General features: G+C 32.2%; 1 protein-coding gene across 12 annotated transcripts in view; it reads right to left on the bottom strand.

Annotated features, from left to right (window-relative positions):
• Positions 1-18,158, bottom strand: part of RICTOR (RPTOR independent companion of MTOR complex 2) — a 112,090-nt gene that overhangs the window by 53,291 nt on the left and 40,641 nt on the right. For all 12 annotated transcript variants that reach the window (XM_070586937.1, XM_070586939.1, XM_070586938.1 and 9 more), the window contains 4 exons: positions 13,724-13,788; positions 12,463-12,594; positions 7,055-7,118; positions 1,994-2,120 (listed from right to left, as the gene is read on the bottom strand). In XM_070586937.1, the coding sequence (XP_070443038.1) occupies positions 1,994-2,120; positions 7,055-7,118; positions 12,463-12,594; positions 13,724-13,788 (388 nt within the window). The remainder of the gene's footprint in view (positions 1-1,993; positions 2,121-7,054; positions 7,119-12,462; positions 12,595-13,723; positions 13,789-18,158) is intronic.

The following is an 18,158-nucleotide window of genomic DNA, read 5'->3' as shown; positions in this document are numbered from 1 at the left end:
AAGTCAAAACTATCACTGAAACACACACACAAGTCACACAGGTTTCTTATTAAGTTTATTTGCTGTATATAGTTTTCTTTTCTACTTTAGAAATAGTATCATTTTTTTCTATTATATCTACTGATTACTGCTGAAACACAAAATAAATCTAACAAATCTGTATTTTTATTTGTTTCCACTGTACTGAATTAAACTTAAGTTCTGTTTTTCAGATGATTCAGAGTTTTCTAGATATACCATCTAAAAGTAATGGTGTCTTCTTTCCTATATGTAAACTTCATTTATTATTCCGTCTTACTAACCTCGCTAAAAGTTTTAAAACAATGCTAATCAAGAGTTAAAAGGATGTAGTTTTTGTAGAGATCTACCATTAGGAATAATACAGAGTGTTGATTTGAGATAAATATTCTAGAGTAACAAAGTAGCCTTCTAATTATTTTATTATATATATGTGTATAGATATGTGTGTGTATATATATATAAAATGGTAGTTCCATAAAAAAAGATAGGTTTCCACATTTTTAACATTCTCAATCAAATTACATTACATAAGAATTCTCTCTTCTTTGAAACAATTTTTTTTTAAGACAAAAACTACCTGGATGAGTCTTTCTGGAGGCAATTATTTCATCACGTACTCCAACGGTTTTTGATCTATCATCATGTTTTCTACTTTTTGAGTCAAATGGGAATTAAAATTTTCTCTGAAAACTCATTTATTTCAGTAAGATTTTCAAATATATATAAAACATCTCAATTTTAAAAACTATTATGTTCTCTTCCTCATTTTTATATTAATCTTGGTTCTCTGACTTTTGTGTTTTCAAACATGAGTGTATGTTTGCAAAACTGTGTATCATGTTTTTCTTCTTCCAATTAACATAGGTTAGATTAAATAATCTATCTTGTTCTCTAAGACTCTTAATTTCATTGTTGCTTTCCTCCTGCCTACCTTAAAATTAATTTTTTTTCTTCTTTTTCTATTTCTTAGGTTCACTCACTTATTTTCATTACTTTTTGCATAATTATAAAAGAATTTTATGATAAGCAAACTCTGATTATAGCTTTCCAGGCATCCCATACATTGACATGTAGTCAAATTTGTATTATTTTCAAAATACCCTTAATCAAGTTTCTGACTTTGTCTCTAAATCAACAGGTATTGTGGACAGTATTTTTAAATCCGCAGTGGTAGGGTTTGCCTCTTTTGTTTCTTTAGCTTAAAATTTGGTATTAATTTACTTATTATATCAAGAGTAAATATAAGCTACACCATTTCTACCTTTGATGGGAAAAAATATCATCTTCTCTTGTCATTTGAAATTATACTTCTTTGGTTATAAGTGAAGTCGGTGAGGTTGAACTTTTTAAATATGTTGATTAACCGTGTGATTTCCTTGAGAATTATTTATTTTTTTCTATTGAACTTATAAATAAGTTATTTACCTATCATATTTGCTACATTTATTTTTCCTTTGTTTTTTCTGGTACTATATGTTTTCTCGTCTCTTTATAATAAAATCTATAGCTGCTAAAATCTCTGATTTCTTTTGATAATTCAAAACTCCTCTTCCTTACAATGATCAGATAAATTTTTTTCCCCATTTTTTCTCCATTTAACTCTTTAATCCTTTTGCATTTAGAATTCTTTTTTTACATATGGTGGGTTATTTGTTAACCCACTTCAAGATAGCATAGCATGGTTAACTAACATCTGAGAGAAGCAGACTTTAAGACATTTTATTCTAATTACTGGAATTTGGACAATTCCTATACACTAAATTTCATGATAAGTAAAACTTTAAAATTTATAGAATTTTAATGTCACTTTGAAATTATTTGTTAAGTACCAAGTCCTCTACTTCCCTATCAAAAATGTCCTACTTTTTCATATCTTTGTACCAATAAGTAAAGAATTCATTTATTAAAGGCATTAAGAAATGTTATATACTTTCTTTAAAATACATTTTTATTACATGAATAAAATTCTTACCTAGTTCACAGATAATGGCAATGCATGCTCGAACCATTCTGTCTCTTTCTTGAAGTCCATCATTTCCAACTGCTATTAATGAGTTGGCCACAGAGCTAGGAAACAAGGAAGCATTCACAGTAATCATCTGTAACAGAGAGGAATCAGAAAAAGAAGTTACTTACTTCATAATATATTTTTAAAATTTATTTTGTTCAGACAGATGTTTTAAGACCACAGAATACTTCTAAGATCAAAGTATCAATTTTAATCTCCTGCTTCATATAAACAGTTCAAAGGATTAATACTGCAATTGATGCAATAAATGTTAATTATCACTGCTATGGAAAAATGTGTTGGCTTTTTTCCCCTAATAGTCCAGACCATAAATTAGTTGACCAAAAAGATGAAATGTTTCTGAGACTAACCTCTTCCAGAACAGGAACTATATTTTAAACAACTTTTCAGTACCTAGACAAAGTAAATCAGTGATGACAACAGCTGTCAAGATACTCATACGACTATACTATTACATTCCTGACTCCTTCCCCATATACAGTCAGCACCAACTCCTACCAAATTACCTCAACATCCCTACTCTCTCTCCCATCAAACTCACTGATTTGGGCCCTCATTCTTTCTCACTTGGACTGCTGCAATAGATGCCTAATAATCTCCCTATCTCTAACTATCACTTGTTGCTATACCGAAAGGCAAAGTTAATAATCCATAATCTATTTTAAATTTCAACAATCGTGGTGGAAATAGTATGTATCTGGTGATAAAACTTTGGATAAATCTCACTTTAAATGAAAAGCTTAATTGGCAATAAGACATTCAGAATAATGAAAATAAACATCTTCAGTTTGAAAATCAAATAGAAATAAATTATGTAGTTAATTACTGTTTAATAAATAAAGACTATTTGGTAGACGAAGTATTTCAAAATAACAGGTCCCTGAGTGGGAACAGAAGAAAACATTTTCTTCTGTTTGGGTGGTGATAAAATACTGGAGATAATTAATCAGTACTGGATGTTACTGGATTTATAATCCTGTTGAAAAATAAGACTTGTGCTATGAAACAATTAGAGGATGTATTGTAGCTAAATTAAGATATCCAGTCAAGTCCTACAAAGTTCAAAGGAAAGCTCTGTACTTGCCAGAGTAGTTGTAAATGGTTTGTTGTTTAAGTAGCATGCAATATTACAAAGTTCAACTGAAAGGACAGAATGCTGTTCCACAACCATAAAATAAAGAGATTTCCAATCACTACAGAATCTACAAAAGCTTTCCCATTTGTTTAGTAAACCAAAAATGCTGGAGAAGGAAGGAAGAGAGGAAACGGGAAAGAAGTACAGGAAACTGATCTTCTTGGGTAAGAAAATTCTAACTTACGATTTTAATACTTACTGGTTTATTATTATGCTTATAAAGAGTTTATTAAAAAATTTCCCAAACAGTAAAATGTACGCAATATATGTCAAAAAAAAATTTTTTTCTTTTCTAGGAAGCCAGGCCAATTGGCTTTCAGAGCTAAATCTGCCTTTAATAAACTACTAGTTTGGCCAAATCAATTCTGTCCATGCCTTAGTTTCCTCATTTGTAAAAGGAGAATGTGTATGACCAGACGATTTCTAGAATTTAAAGTATAAAATTCTACTCTATGAATTGCAAGTACAGTGCTACGGAAAGAACACCTTGTAATTTAAATTTTTACAAAGGAAATTAATCTTTTTATTTTCCAGGGAAATATATGCAAAGAAATTCTTAAATTCTGTGTAAATCAGAGAATGCTTCTTTCATAAATCAATGAGTACTCAATAAGGGAAAAGTCATAGAATTTAGTCTCAATGGATATAAAAGTTTAATCATCTTTTTTTGGGCATGAGAGGAAAAGCATATATAGAACAAATCAAAGATTACAAGTAGATAATAAATTTGCAGAACTGCTATAAAGAAATTAGAGGAACACTGAGTTCTCTAAAGAGACTATCTGCAATTTGAGCTGAGAATGCAAGGTCAATGCAATATAGAAAGGGGTGGAAATGAAAGGAGTGGGAAAGAAGTAGTGATCGTAGTAGTAGTGGAGGGCAGCTTGTCTACATGCATATGAGACAGGTCTTAACTGGCTGGACCAAAAGTGGGCTCTCAATGCCAAAGTAAGCAGGTCGTGCTTAATACCAAAAGGACTCGTGGGCCCATGTAGGTTTGGAAATTTGGAGAACTAGATTCTTGCTCTCGCTTTGCCAACGTCTTGTTGTGTATCAAGGGCAAGTAATTCCCCTAAGTGAATCCCTTTCAACTATAAAAACTCTGTGACATATTAGTCTCTTATTACATGCATAAAGAAATGACATACACAGAAAATGATAGCTTAAATTAGGCAGGTAGTAAAAAGAATTTAAATGGGATAAAGAGTAGCAACACTGAGCAGTGGGAAAATTACATAGAAAATGAGACAGACAAAAAACCAGGAAAGATTGCCTGGATTGGAGAGAGAGGAAAAAAAAAAAAAACAGAGAGACACTGAAAAAGAAACAAGCAAACAAACAAACAAAATCTTCCAAATGAATGAGTTACGTGAAAGAGAAAAAAAAGTAACATGAGTATTCCTTAATTACAGAGTGGGTTATCCTAAAGCAACAAACATTTTTGTTTTTCTTTTAAAACATAAAAGATTAATACTATTATAGAAAATTTTAAAACATTTTTGAATGCATACAAAACTCCCACAGTGACACAGCAATTATAATATTTATACTAATTTCTACTAGGTCAATTGCCAAGACGTTGTTGGAAAAAAGAAACATGCACTTCGGTTGTTAAAAGTACTAATAAAATTTTAGTTCCTCTGGTCGATAGAGGCCACTGTTTATTCAGCAAGTGTGCTTTCCCTTTAACTCTAACTGCTTATAGCTAAATGAAGGAGGAACCCTGCACCACAACTCCTCCTCTGAGCCCATATCCTAGCACCAGGTACAAGCAATTTTCCTGCTCTTGGATTCACAAATGACTGCCTCAAATTATTCCCTATTTCAGAAGACGACAAAATAAAATAATATTTTTGTTACGGTGTTACTAAATTGTTTTAAGGGTCTGTTTACTAGGTTATTTTGTAAGTTAAATTGTTACTTGTATAAAACATTTTATAAAATTGAAATCAAATATTTAGTAAATAATTCAAAGAAGCTGAATTTAATAGTTTGAATCCATTTGGAGTTACGTTTTCTTCTGAATGCAATTTCTAGCACAGCAATTCTCAAAGTATGGTACAAGAAACTGAGGGTCTTTAGGATATTTTCAGGGATTCTACAAAGTTAAAATGATCTTCATAATAATACAAAGGCATTATTTGTCTTTTTTACCTTTGCTTTTTTGGTGAGGAAGATTGGCCCTGAGCGAACATCTGTTGCCAATCTTCCTCTTTTTTTCCCTCCCCTAAGTCCCAATATAATAGCTGTACATCCCAGTTGTAAGTCCTTCTAGTTCCTCCATGTGGGATACTACCACAGCATGGCTTTATGAATGGTATGTAGATCTGCGCTCAGGATCTGAACCAGCAAACCCCAGGCCGCCAAAGAGGAGTGCACAAACTTAACCACTACACCACTGGGCCAGCCCCTATTTGTCTTCTTTACTCTTGTTCTCTTGCAAGTATATACTGAAGTTTTCCAGAGGCTCCACTGCATACGAATCACAACAAACTGAATGCAGAAGCAAACATGACAATCCAACTATCTTCTATCAAGACAAACATTAAAGAGATTTGCAAAAATCTAAAATAATCCTCACGACTTACTAATTTCCTTTTTGGAAAATATAGTTATTACTATAAAATGCATATTTTTTCCATGTAATGGGTTTGTTATATTTAATATGTTAATATGTATTTTCTCACTTTAAATTCCTAGTATTATAAATATTGACATATATAATTCAAATAACCAAAAAGTTATTCTAGGTTCTTGAGAAACAAATTTTGTTTTCTTATCTTGAATTCTCAAAATCATGGCAGTAGGAAGAACTCTATGAATAAGTAAAAATTACAAATATATTTTTTAAATTTAAATTTGAAGAGTCAAATCACTGCCCCAACATAACAGTTTACCTGTAACAAAAATTTCATAATTTATCTCCCATATTGCTTTTACTAGAATAGCAAACTTCTTTTAAGACAACTCATTCATTTACTTCTTCCTTACTATGCTCACCTGTGGGTACTATTACTAACCACAAGCTAGGCAGTTTGAAGGAAAAGGAAAAAGAGGATACTAACTAATGTATAAACTCAACATTCCACCATTCCAGAGCATGCACTCAATTCAAAGGTGGGGAAAGAGGAGAAGGGCTAAAAAATTTAATTGTTAAATAATTTTAGATGTTTTTACACCATACCAAACATATACTGCATGAGTTTCACAAATACTCTAGAATCAAACATAAAATTCTTAAAGGGCTGTGGCCTAAGCTAGTTAACTCTCAGTTCACTCCTCTGGAATACCTCTACCATTAGGGCACCACATTACATTAAACAATAAAAAATTCCTTGAGGGCCTCTCATTAGAAGCATTATGGATTATCCTTAACACCCTCTCTTGCAGAGTTTAGTTCTTGACCTTTTATCCCAGACAGTGGCATAAAGTGTTTATTGCAACTGCCTATGGACTATATCCAAATTCATTTTCAAAACAACCAGCTTGTAACTATTTGTGACATCCATTTAATTGTACGAACTTCTCTTAATTATATTAACAATTCAGTGAGGAGCAAGTAATCCTTTCTCCAATAACATACCAGAGCAGTAATTTCATTTACATGTCTATTTAAAGGAAGAAATACATCTTTACAATGATCATTTTATAAAAATCACATAGAATAATTACACAAAACATTTAAGTTTATCTCAAAGTTTAATAGATCTACTTAATTCACTGTAATTTTAACAAAGTAAAAATGTTTAATGAGAATTTAGCCACTAAATTTTAATAGAAAGATTTCACAAAACAGTCTAAATCTAAAAATGTACAATACTTAACATGAAAACCATAAATCTGCCTTGACTCTCAGACGTAGCGCGTACCTTTCTGACTAATCGAAGTGCTTGTGTCCTCTCTACCTCGTTGCTCTGCTGTATGTCAATGCACCTAAATAATACACAAAATATTTAATTATTGATAAAAATCTCAGTAAACATTTTTTGTAAAATAATACCACTAGATCAGACCCATCTTTGTAATGTCAATATGGTATTTTAAAATTTTAATAGATGTGATTTTTTAGTACCAGCAGATATTTATTTAGTTAACTTACATATCTCTAGTAATAAATATTTGTTATACTAAAACATTTCAAAACAATTTCATTTAAAACTCAGGAAAGAAAAATATGGTAAATAATTTACAGAATTATATTTGTCTATACAGAAATAATAAACATACTTATAGAGCAAAGTATCAGAAATCTATTGAAAAAATATTCACCTATTTTGATAAAATTCACAGATATTTATAAAAATTGTGAAGGGAAAATATTTTGAGTCTATGTTTTAGTTTGCGATTTTAACCAGGGCCTAAATGTTATTTTGACTAAGTTAAAAGTCTTATGTACTAGCCACAATAATTCTACTTTACCAAAACATAATTTGAAATCAATGCACTTCAAAAGTTAATGTTCAAATATCACTTAACTGATATTTCTCAGCAAAATTTATTAAATTACTCAGTTTCTAAAGAGTCTTTGATTTATATGGCAAAATCATTCACTTTTACTTGTTTAGGCAGTTCACTATTCTAGTCAATATTTTAGACATAGTTCGCTATCCAAAAAGGATTTCTTCTATCTGGATACAATCAATCTAAAGCAATTTTATTAAAATGTAAACAGACACAGAATTCCATTTCTGGCCACAATAGAGGCAACCCTCCTACCAAAAACAACCACAAAGATTGAATAAAATACTTTATAAAGCAAATGTTAAAAGGACAATGAATAATAATCCCTGGAAAGAGAAGCACAAGCTCCACATCCAATCAGGGTTTGTCCCTGGGGGCACATGTCAATCCCTAATTTTAGGGGAAAAGAGTCCTAGCAGAAAACAAAAGTCTTGCTGGACTGGAGAGACAGATTGAACTTTAGGGCAGCCAATACGGCTGGGACTTGAGGGGGAAAATCCCAGAAAGAAGAAAACATAGGGAAGTGAACACAAATCTGCATGCAATCTCCTCTCCAAGGCACTTGCCAATTTCTATGTTGTGCAAAAGCAGAGTTAAAATCCAAGAAACCAGTGTAAAAGCTATGGCCAAGAAGCTAAAGAATTGAGCAGAAATTTCCGCAGGTAAGTAATACTCAAAGAAAGACATCAAGGCTCAAGGTGGGTCAAGGTGAAGAGGTTCTGCTAAACATCTACACTTTTACTTGAGATCCCAAATAGCCACTTCCTAGAGCAAAGGCAAAGCTAAAACCAGACTTTAAGAGAATCAGTTTGATAAGCTAATGTTTCAGAATAAAGCTTAACTCTCTTCAGAGGAAAATAACATGATCCAGAGCCAAAAATTTTTAATATACAATGTTCACAACCAATGAGATAATAATATGATATATATTTTAAAACAAACAAAGAGCCAAGTAACCAAAAACTAAGAAAAGAAAATGAGAATAGAAACAGAACACAGGTGATTCACATATTGGAGTTGTCATAAGAGGGTTATAAATAACTATGATTAATATGCTCAAGAAAATAGAAGGAAAGATGAAGAAATAAAGCAGAGATCTAGAATCTTTAAATAAGAGTAAAATAAATCATAGAAATACGATAACTGAAATTAAAATTTCAAGAGACTGATTTCCTAACAGGATGGAGGAATAAAAGAAAAAGGTCAGGAGAAAGTAACCACATTGAAGCACAAAGATTCACAACAATAAAGGTTGAAAATACAGTGAGCACATCACAGACATGGAGGACAGTGAACAGATCCAACATTGTATAGTTGCAGTAACAGACAAAAGGTGAGAATATAAATAAGAAATCTTTAAAGTAGCCAGAGGAGAAAAAGCCACATCACTTACAAAGAAGCAACAAGAAGAGAGACTACTTATTACTCAACAAGTAAAATTAAAAAAAAAAAAAAATCCAGAAAACAATAACTTATTTAAAGCATTGAAAAATGGTAACTGGTCATAAAAATAGCCTTCAAATATGAAGGGAAAATTTAGGCATTTATAGACAAATAAAATGATGAGAGAATTCATCTCCAGTAGACCTGAACTAGAAAAAACAATAAGGGAAATTCATCAAACAGATAGAAAGTGATCCAAGATGAGGAAGGATACTGGAACAGGTAAATAAAGTAGGTAAGTACCAACAGTTACAGTTTAAAACAATAACTGTTCTCTGGACTATCCTCTGGACTATCCTCCGGAGTTACAAATATATGTAGAAATAAAAAATAAAACAATAACACAAAAGGTAGCGGGGAGAAGATATAGTTAAACTCTAAGAGGTTTTCTGCATTGTTCTGGTTCCAATAAAAGTGGTAGACCTTAACATATCAAGGACACATATTGTCACCTCTAGGGCAAGTGCTAAAAGAAGAAAAGACTTTATAACCAAGATGTTAATAGAAGTTGAAAAAAAAATCTTGATTATTTCAAAAAAAACCAAAAAACACAAGAACAAAGAACAGATGTTAAGAGAATCCAAATAGCAAGATAGCAAACAAACTCAAATTTGAGGAAACTAATAGCAAAATGACACTCATAAATACATATAAATAATTACATTAGATAAAGCCCACAGACCATGCATTTAAAAAAACCACTAGACATAGTCTAAATATTCCAATTAGAAGACAAGGATGCTTAAACAAGATTTAAAAAGAAAAACAACATATATGATGTTTACAGGAACGAAACTTACATGTAAGAACAAAAAAGATAGCGTAAAGGATAGGAAAAGATATACCATGCAAACTCTAAGTAAAAGAAAGTTAGTATAGATATATTAATATCAGATAACACGAACACTCATAAAAGAAGTATTACTAGGAATAAAGAGGGACATTTCATAACTGTAAAAAGATTAACTCAATGTGAAGGTTTAACAATTCTAAATATGAATATAATAACAAAGCTTCAAAATATATAAAAGCAAGAAATGACACAAGAAGGAGGAGAGAATCTGGAGTACTATATGTTAAAGAAATTGAGTCCATTATTTTAAAACTTCCTAAAGAAGAAAACCCCAGGCCCAGACAGATTCACTGGTGAATTTTACTAATCATGCAGGGAAAAAACAATATGCATCTTACAAAAATTCTTCCAGAGCATATAAAAAGAGGGCAACACTTTCCTGGTTGTTTTATAAAGCAAACACACTCTTGATAGCAAAATCAAACAAAGACACCAGAAGAATGGAAAAATATAGGCCAATACCCCTTATGAACATAGCTGTAAAACTCCTACACAAAATATCAGCAAAACAAATTCAGTTATATACAAAAAGGACAAGACATCACAAACAAGTGGTGTTTATTTCAGGCATGCAAACAAGGAATAAAAAGACATCCACTAAAAGCCTACAGCAAATATCATAAATAATGATGAAATACTGAAGACTTTCAACCTGAGTTCAGGAACAAAACAGTGTTGTCCAGCATCACCATTTCTAGGCAGTGCAATATTCTACCCAGTGCAATGAGGCAAGGAAAAACAAGCTATAAGAATTGGAAAGGGAGAAATAAAACAGCCATCATTTGCAATCAATGCTTATGTAATAGAAACTCTAAAATAATCTTAAAAACAATTAGAATTGAAAAGTGAATATATTAGCAAGATCACTAGATAAGGTTAATTTACAAAAAGTTATTTTTCTATATATTAATAGCAAAAAATATGGAAAAGAAAATATTTTAATTACATTAACACTATCATTAAAAATACCTTAGAATAAACATAATATGCGCAAGACCTCTGCACAGAAAATTAAAAAATATTGTTGAGAAAAATTAAAATTCCAAATAAATAAAGGCTTGAAAGATTCAATATTAAGCTGGCAACAAATCCCAAATTAATTTAGAGTTTCAACGTAACTACTACTAAATCCCAGAACGTTTTATGAAAATGGACAAACTGATTCTAAAATTCATATGGAAATCCAGAACCCAAAATAGCTAAGAGTCTTGAAGAAGAAAAGTTGGAGGACTTACATGAACAGGTATCAACACTTATTATCAAGCTGCAGTCATTAAAACAGTGAGAAACTGGGGCAAAAACAGACAAACAAACCAACTAAAGAAAACAGAGAATGCAACAATAGATCCCTACTTATCAGTTACCTGATTTACAACAAGTGACACTAATCTAGATGTGAAAGGCAAACCTTTTCAATAAATGCTGTTAATACTTATTGGATATCCATAAAAACAAAAAAGAATCATGACCTGACATGTACTTAAACATATAAAGGAAAAAAACCTTCGGAAGAAAACACAGGATAATATCTTTGAAAGAGAACAAAAGCATTAACTATAAAATAAAAGACTTATAAATTGGATTTTATTAATGAAGAAGAATGAAAAGGCAAGGCAGACTGACTTGGAGAAGATATCTTCAACATGTATACCTGAAAGGAATAATAACCAGAAAACACTGAGAACTCTTACACAACAAGACAGACAGACAATCCCATTTACAAATGAGCCACTAACAAGGAGAATATCCAAACAGTTAACAAGCAAATGAAAGGTGCTTAACATCACTACTCATCAGCGAAATGTCAGTTAAAAGCACAATGAGAACTCACAATGAAAACCACAGGAAAAAGGCAATAATTAAAGACTGAAAATAGCAAGTGCTGATGAGGATGTGGAGACACTGGAACTCTCAAACATTGCTGGTACGAGTATAAATCAGTACAATCACTTTGGAAAACTGTTTGGCAGTATCTATTAAAGCTAAATATACATAAACCTTTTAACTCAGCAATTCCACTACTACATATGTACTTAAGAGAAATGAGTACATATGTCCACCAACAGACCTGTACAAGAATATTCAGGAAAGCTTTATTCAAAATAGTACACTGAAAACAATCCAGAATATCATCACCCAGAATGGAATAAACAAATTGTGGTCTATTCATAACATGAAATACTACCCAGAAATTTTAAAAAACCAACATGGATAAATCTCACAGATAATATTGAGGAAATAAAGACTAACTATGTATACCCCCAATATATGAGGTTCAAGAACAGAAAAAACTAGTCTGCGATGAGAAAAGTCAATAATGTTTACTACTGGTTGAAGACAAAAGGGAACTTGACTGGGATGTTGAAAATGTTCTACACCTTAATTGACATGATAGGGTACTTGGTTGTATATATTTGTAAAAATTATCAGGCTTTTCACTAAAAGTTTTTACACTTTATGGTAGGTATGCTAAAACTTAATACCTAATTTGAAAAACATACACAGCTCTAGGAAAATTACCTAGCTATTAAATAGTCCACTTTCAATTTTAGCACCTTCTGCAGAATACTGGAGTCTTGAATGAGATATCGAAGAGCTCGTAGCCCCGCTGCCCGCACTTCTTTTGCTTCATTCAATAAAGCTAACCGCAAACTGTATGAAAACAAACAAAAAGGAAGTTTTGCTGCATGGGTTTCAAATACACATAAAATTATGGTACCAAATTCTTCCTCAGTTGAAATAAGCAAAACTACTGTCATTTTACACATATAAAAACCATTCACCGTAAGCCACAGAACTTCACTCATGTTGTTATTATTTTTTTGTCAAAGATTGGCACCTGAGTTAACATCTGTTGCCAATCTTGTTGGGTTTTCTTTTTCTTTTCTTCTTCTCCCCAAAGCCCCCCAGAACATACTTGTATATTCTAGCTGTGGGGTCTTCTGGCTGTGTTAAGTGGGACGCCACCTCAGCATGGCCTGATGAGTGGTGCCATGTCCACACTCAGGATCCTAACGGGCGACACCCTGGGTCACAGAAGTGGAGCGTGCGACCTTAACCACTTGGCCATGGGGCCAGCCCCACGTTGGTATTTTTTAACCTGCGCCTCCTTGGTACATTCTTACGAATCAAGAAAATAAGTTTTGTTCTACCTTCTGTAGTCTACTTTATATAAAAAAATGGAAGATTAAATGTCTTTTTCAAGCTGTATCACATATGCCCTACAATCTATTCCCGTCTTTCTGCACGCCTGCTTCCACTCCTCTCAAAGAATCATTGGTTTAAACCAATTAATAAAAATATTTATTAATGACAGTAGGCACAGACCATTTATATCAATTTTAATTCCTAAGCATACCAAAAAGATGGCTATGAAACTATAACATTATGCCTCTATTGGTGGGCTTGAGCACATCAAGTTTGCCATAAGCACATTTTGTCTTAAGTTAGATCTAGAGATAATTGTACAGGTTCTTCTTGTTCTTGAGAATAATATGAGAACTTCTGTGAATTTCAGATTTAATTTAGAAGTTTAAATTGTAGAAGTCCATGTATTTGTCAACATTAGCTTTGGTTCTTTATATTTGATAATTACAAAATATCATTAAGAACAACAGGAAAACAATTTAAAGTATTGGAGATGCTGAATTTTTCTAATGTTTACACTATTTCTATAAAAATCAAATGAGGTGTTATACTATCCTATTTTTATTTTAAAATTACTATAATTGATATTACTAAAATTCAGAAGGGATGAGGGAGGGAACTGAACTATACTTACCAAATTATGATATCCTCATAGTTAAAACCCAATTTTTCTTCACTGTGGCCAATATCACAAAGAAGCTGTCAGAAAAACAAAACAAGTATATGTGTATGTGTTACATATTTTTGCCTATTTACATGCATTACTTTTTTTTTTGTTTTTGAGGAAGATTAGCCCTGAGTGAACATCTGTGCCCATCTTCCTCTATTTTTATTTGTGGGACACTTGCCACAGCATGGCTGGATAAGCAGTGTGTAGGTCCGCACCCAGGATCTAAACCGGTGAACCCTAGGCCGCCAAAGCACAGCACGTGAACTTAACTGATATGCCACTGGGCCGGACCCTGCATTACTTTTTTAGACTGGAAAAATAAGGTATGTTTTTTCAAATAAAATTTTGAAAAATATATGATTCCACCTGTTCAAATATTCAGATTTATTTCTATCATCTTTTTTTATTTCACTTGCCAGTTTTAGATTTCCTTAACCCTCCTTTCTTGCATTTGTTTAAATTAACCAATTATTTTTGATTATTCCACTTTTCCCCTCAACAATTTTACTGTTTTAAAAACTCTTTTAGTAGTTACCATAGATATTTCAACATGCATTGTCGACTTATTGCAGTTTAACAGAAATTACCATGTCCTCAAATTGCTAGACTCTTACAATACTAACTTCCTTTATTCCTCTCATCTTTTAGTTTATTGGTTTTACTACCTCTCTTTTAAGCCTGGAAGACATTACTGTTATTTTTGGTGTTAGTTAATATTTAGTCAGCATCAATTTATATTAACTCCCAAATCCACCTTTTCCATTATTCTTCACTTCAGCAGTAACTTAATGGGATAGTCTTCCTTCTGTCTGAAGAATCCTCACTTTGTTGTTGTTGATTTGTTTTATTGGTGTTTTCATTTGTTTGACTTTTAGGTAAGGTTGCTCGTAACGGGACTTTTGGATTTTGTCTGGAAATGATTTTTCCTTCACTTTTGTTTTTGGAAGATACTTTGCTGGATTTATAGATCTTTAGGTTACCTGTTATATTCTTAAAACAATTTCCAGAAGGCTTCCATTGTTTCTGTTGAGAAGTCCAGTTTCAGACCTACTGTTTGCTGCTTTGAAGGTCATATCCTTTTTCTCAGACTCCTTTCAAAACGTTTTTCTTTGTCTTTGGTTTTTGCCAATCTTACTGTTCAGGTGTGGTTTTCTCTGTATCTCTCCTGGTTAGGGAAAACAGTAATTCCCAAATCTCTGGATTGATACGTTTTATCAGTTTTAGAAAATTCTGTACATTATCTCCATTATTTCTTTGAAATTACTTCTGCCCAATTCTCTCTCTTTCTGGTAATTCAAATGCTAGATCTTTCCATGTATACCACAAGTGTCTAAATGCTCTTCTCTGTTTTCTTCATTCTCTTTGATCTCAGAACTTCAGTTGGACATTTTCTATTTGTCCGTCTTCTGTTATGTCTAGTCTTCTATTATATGTTTCAAGTGAGTTTTTAATTTTAGAAAGTTTTTCCCTTCTTGAATTTCCATTTAATTTTGTACATATCCAATATCATAATGAAAAATCTTCAATTTCACCTATTTTCTTTATAGTTTCATCTATTTTCTTGCGATATTTAAATTTTAAATATTTTTAAATACATATTTTAAATACTTAAAGGGCTTGTTATCTAAATGGAAGTGAATGATGTGGCTCATCTCTGGGTCTGTTACTATTATCTGTTTTTCCTTTTGTTCTAGTCAGGTAGTCCTGTCTTTTGGTGGATCCTGTAATCTTTGTATATAAAAACTTACAGAGATTCCTGATGATGTTATCTTTCTCCAAAGAGGGTTCATCCTTCTCTTTGTTAGGCTACTAGACAATGCTGAGTCCAGATTAAGTTGCTACCTTAAGATTTACTTTACCTCTGGTTTTTCCTTTCCCTCCCTACCCACCACCTTTCAACTGAAAACTTGTTGTTCAGGGGACTAGTCCCAAAAGGATGACATATCTAATTTTTGTCTTGTAAAAACACTACAAGCTCCACTCTGATTTTCAAAGATTTTCTGCTTAGGTTTTTAAGTTTCCCATCCTAGGTAGTCCCAGGATTCAACAAATGTACTGAGGGGAGAATCCCCTTACAGTACTTGGTTTCCCCTAGGTCTCCACCAAAAGCTCTGTGCTTTTTTTTCTGTCTTTCAGCAACAGTACTCTTGGGCCTAAAGTTTGAATCCTTAGTTTCTTGTACACACCCCACATTAGCAAGTATCCCCCAGGGAAAACTTGTTGGAGAAGTAAGCTCACCTCCACAAGATTCTCCCTTCTCTGAAGCTCTGGCTCCTACACTTATTGGCTGAGCAGTTTCCTGCTGCCTTCAAAGCACCTTTCCTAGTTGTTTTCATTAAGAACAATGATCTAATACTAGCTGCTTGCATCCTACCTGGATGACTATGTACCATTTTAATCTAGTCTGAGTTTTGAAAACTGACTTTTATCTAAAAGTTACATAAAAGTTTCTTAAGTTATGTATTGAATCTAACTACAATGGATTAAAGAGAAAGTTGATAACTTAATTAGTATTGAAGAATCAGAAGGATTTCCAAGTGCTATTATTCTTCTTCCTCAGCATGAAGTTATGAACATCTCAACCATACAGAATAAACCAACCAAAATGACCAGCACATCTGCCTCCGTGAAAGGAATGGACCCAAGAATGTGCCTTTTGAAATAAAGGCACAACACTATAGCAAAAATCTAACGATGTAGGTTCACTATCCTATTAGTAGGATCCTTGTAAAATTTCCCATCCAATTTCTTCTTTAGAGGCAAAAAAAAAAAAAAAGAGTTATTCCAAATAGAACAGAGTAGGGAATAGGAATAGAGCAGCTCTCAGCTACTGCAATATTTTCATAGCAGGGAAGGAGACTATACAAATGATCACTTTATGTGGTTGGAAAATGCTGTGTAAATAGGTAAATAGGCAAAACAAGCTACAGAGCTTTTGTTCATAGGTCTTTATCCAAAATGGTTGTACTGGTATCCTGATAAAATCCTTAAAATTCGGAAAAATGATAGATAAAGAAGCTTTAGATTTTCAAAGAGTAAGAAAATTTTTTGTTATTTTTACTGTTTTGTTGTACAATGCTGTAAGTACTTAAAAACTGAGAAAGATAAGAATTTTTTATACATAAATATAGATTTAAAATAATAATCTAAGATTTCCTAGGCTTTAAGACAACAGAAGAAAAATTCTACACCTCTAAAAAACTAATTGCATACCTAAAATTAAAAGTTAAATAACATATTAGTCAAAAATATTTGCAAAAATATGACAGGCAAAAGGTTAAGGCCCTATATCACTTTGATAAAGCTGCTGTAACAAATACCACAGATCGGATGGCTTAAAGACAGAAATTTATGTTTTCATGATTCTGGAGGCTACAAATCCAAGATCAAGGTATTTGACAGAGTTTCTTTTTCGTCAAGGCCTCTCTTCTTGGTGTATAGATGGCTATCTTCTATGTCTTCATATGGTCTTTCTTCTGTGTATGTCTGTGTCCTAATCTCCTTTTCTTTATCAGGACACCAGCATTGGATTAAGGACCACCCACATGACCTAATTTCACCTTAATTACCTCTTTAATTACTGGCTCTATCTCCATATACAAACATATTCTGAGGTACTGAGGGTTAAGACTTCAATAAATGAATTTTAGGGAGGCACAATTCAGCCCATAACACTCCACTCTCACCTAGTAAAGTAATACAGGCAGGCCCTTATAACATGAAAGGTCTAAGCAAATTGGGGAAAGACTTTACAGAAGAGGCAAAGAAAATGTATGAAGAATTTACTAAAGAAATAAAATTGATAAATAAACACAATATATTTCCTGTTTCCTTACATCTGAATCAAATACATCGAAAAATGCCACTTCAAATAAAGCTTACCAAATTGGCAAGAAATTGTTTTTTAACATAATTATACCAGATAAGAAAATACACTGCTGATGAGATTATATACTGAAAACATTTTGTAAAATAAATTAGAAAAATGCACCAGGATCAGGACTTACTTTTTGGTGATTTATATTAATAAAATAATCCAAAATGTAAAGTGGGTTCAAGCACAAGATGCTCATGACATTATTTACAATAGTAACGAACTGGAAACAAAATGCTTATAACGGAGGAAACTTATGCAGCTGTTAATGTTATATAATACTTAAACATGAGGAAAAACATGCATAACGTACTGGTAAGTGAAAGAAAAGATTCCAAAAAATACATATTTTTTAAAAAGATATACACTTTTTAAAGACACACTTTTTAAAAAGTCTATACATCAAAATTTCAACATTAAAAATGAAAGTGCAATCATAAGTCATTTATTTTCCTCTCTGTGCTTTTCTGTATTTTATAAATGTTGACAATGAATGTGTATTACTTACATAATCTGAGGGCATTT

The sequence above is a fragment of the Equus przewalskii genome, chromosome 20 (assembly GCF_037783145.1).
Source record: "Equus przewalskii isolate Varuska chromosome 20, EquPr2, whole genome shotgun sequence".
NCBI lineage: Eukaryota > Metazoa > Chordata > Mammalia > Perissodactyla > Equidae > Equus > Equus przewalskii.
The sequence above is the reverse complement of the archived record's forward strand: the minus strand, read 5'-3'. Positions and strand labels throughout refer to the sequence as shown.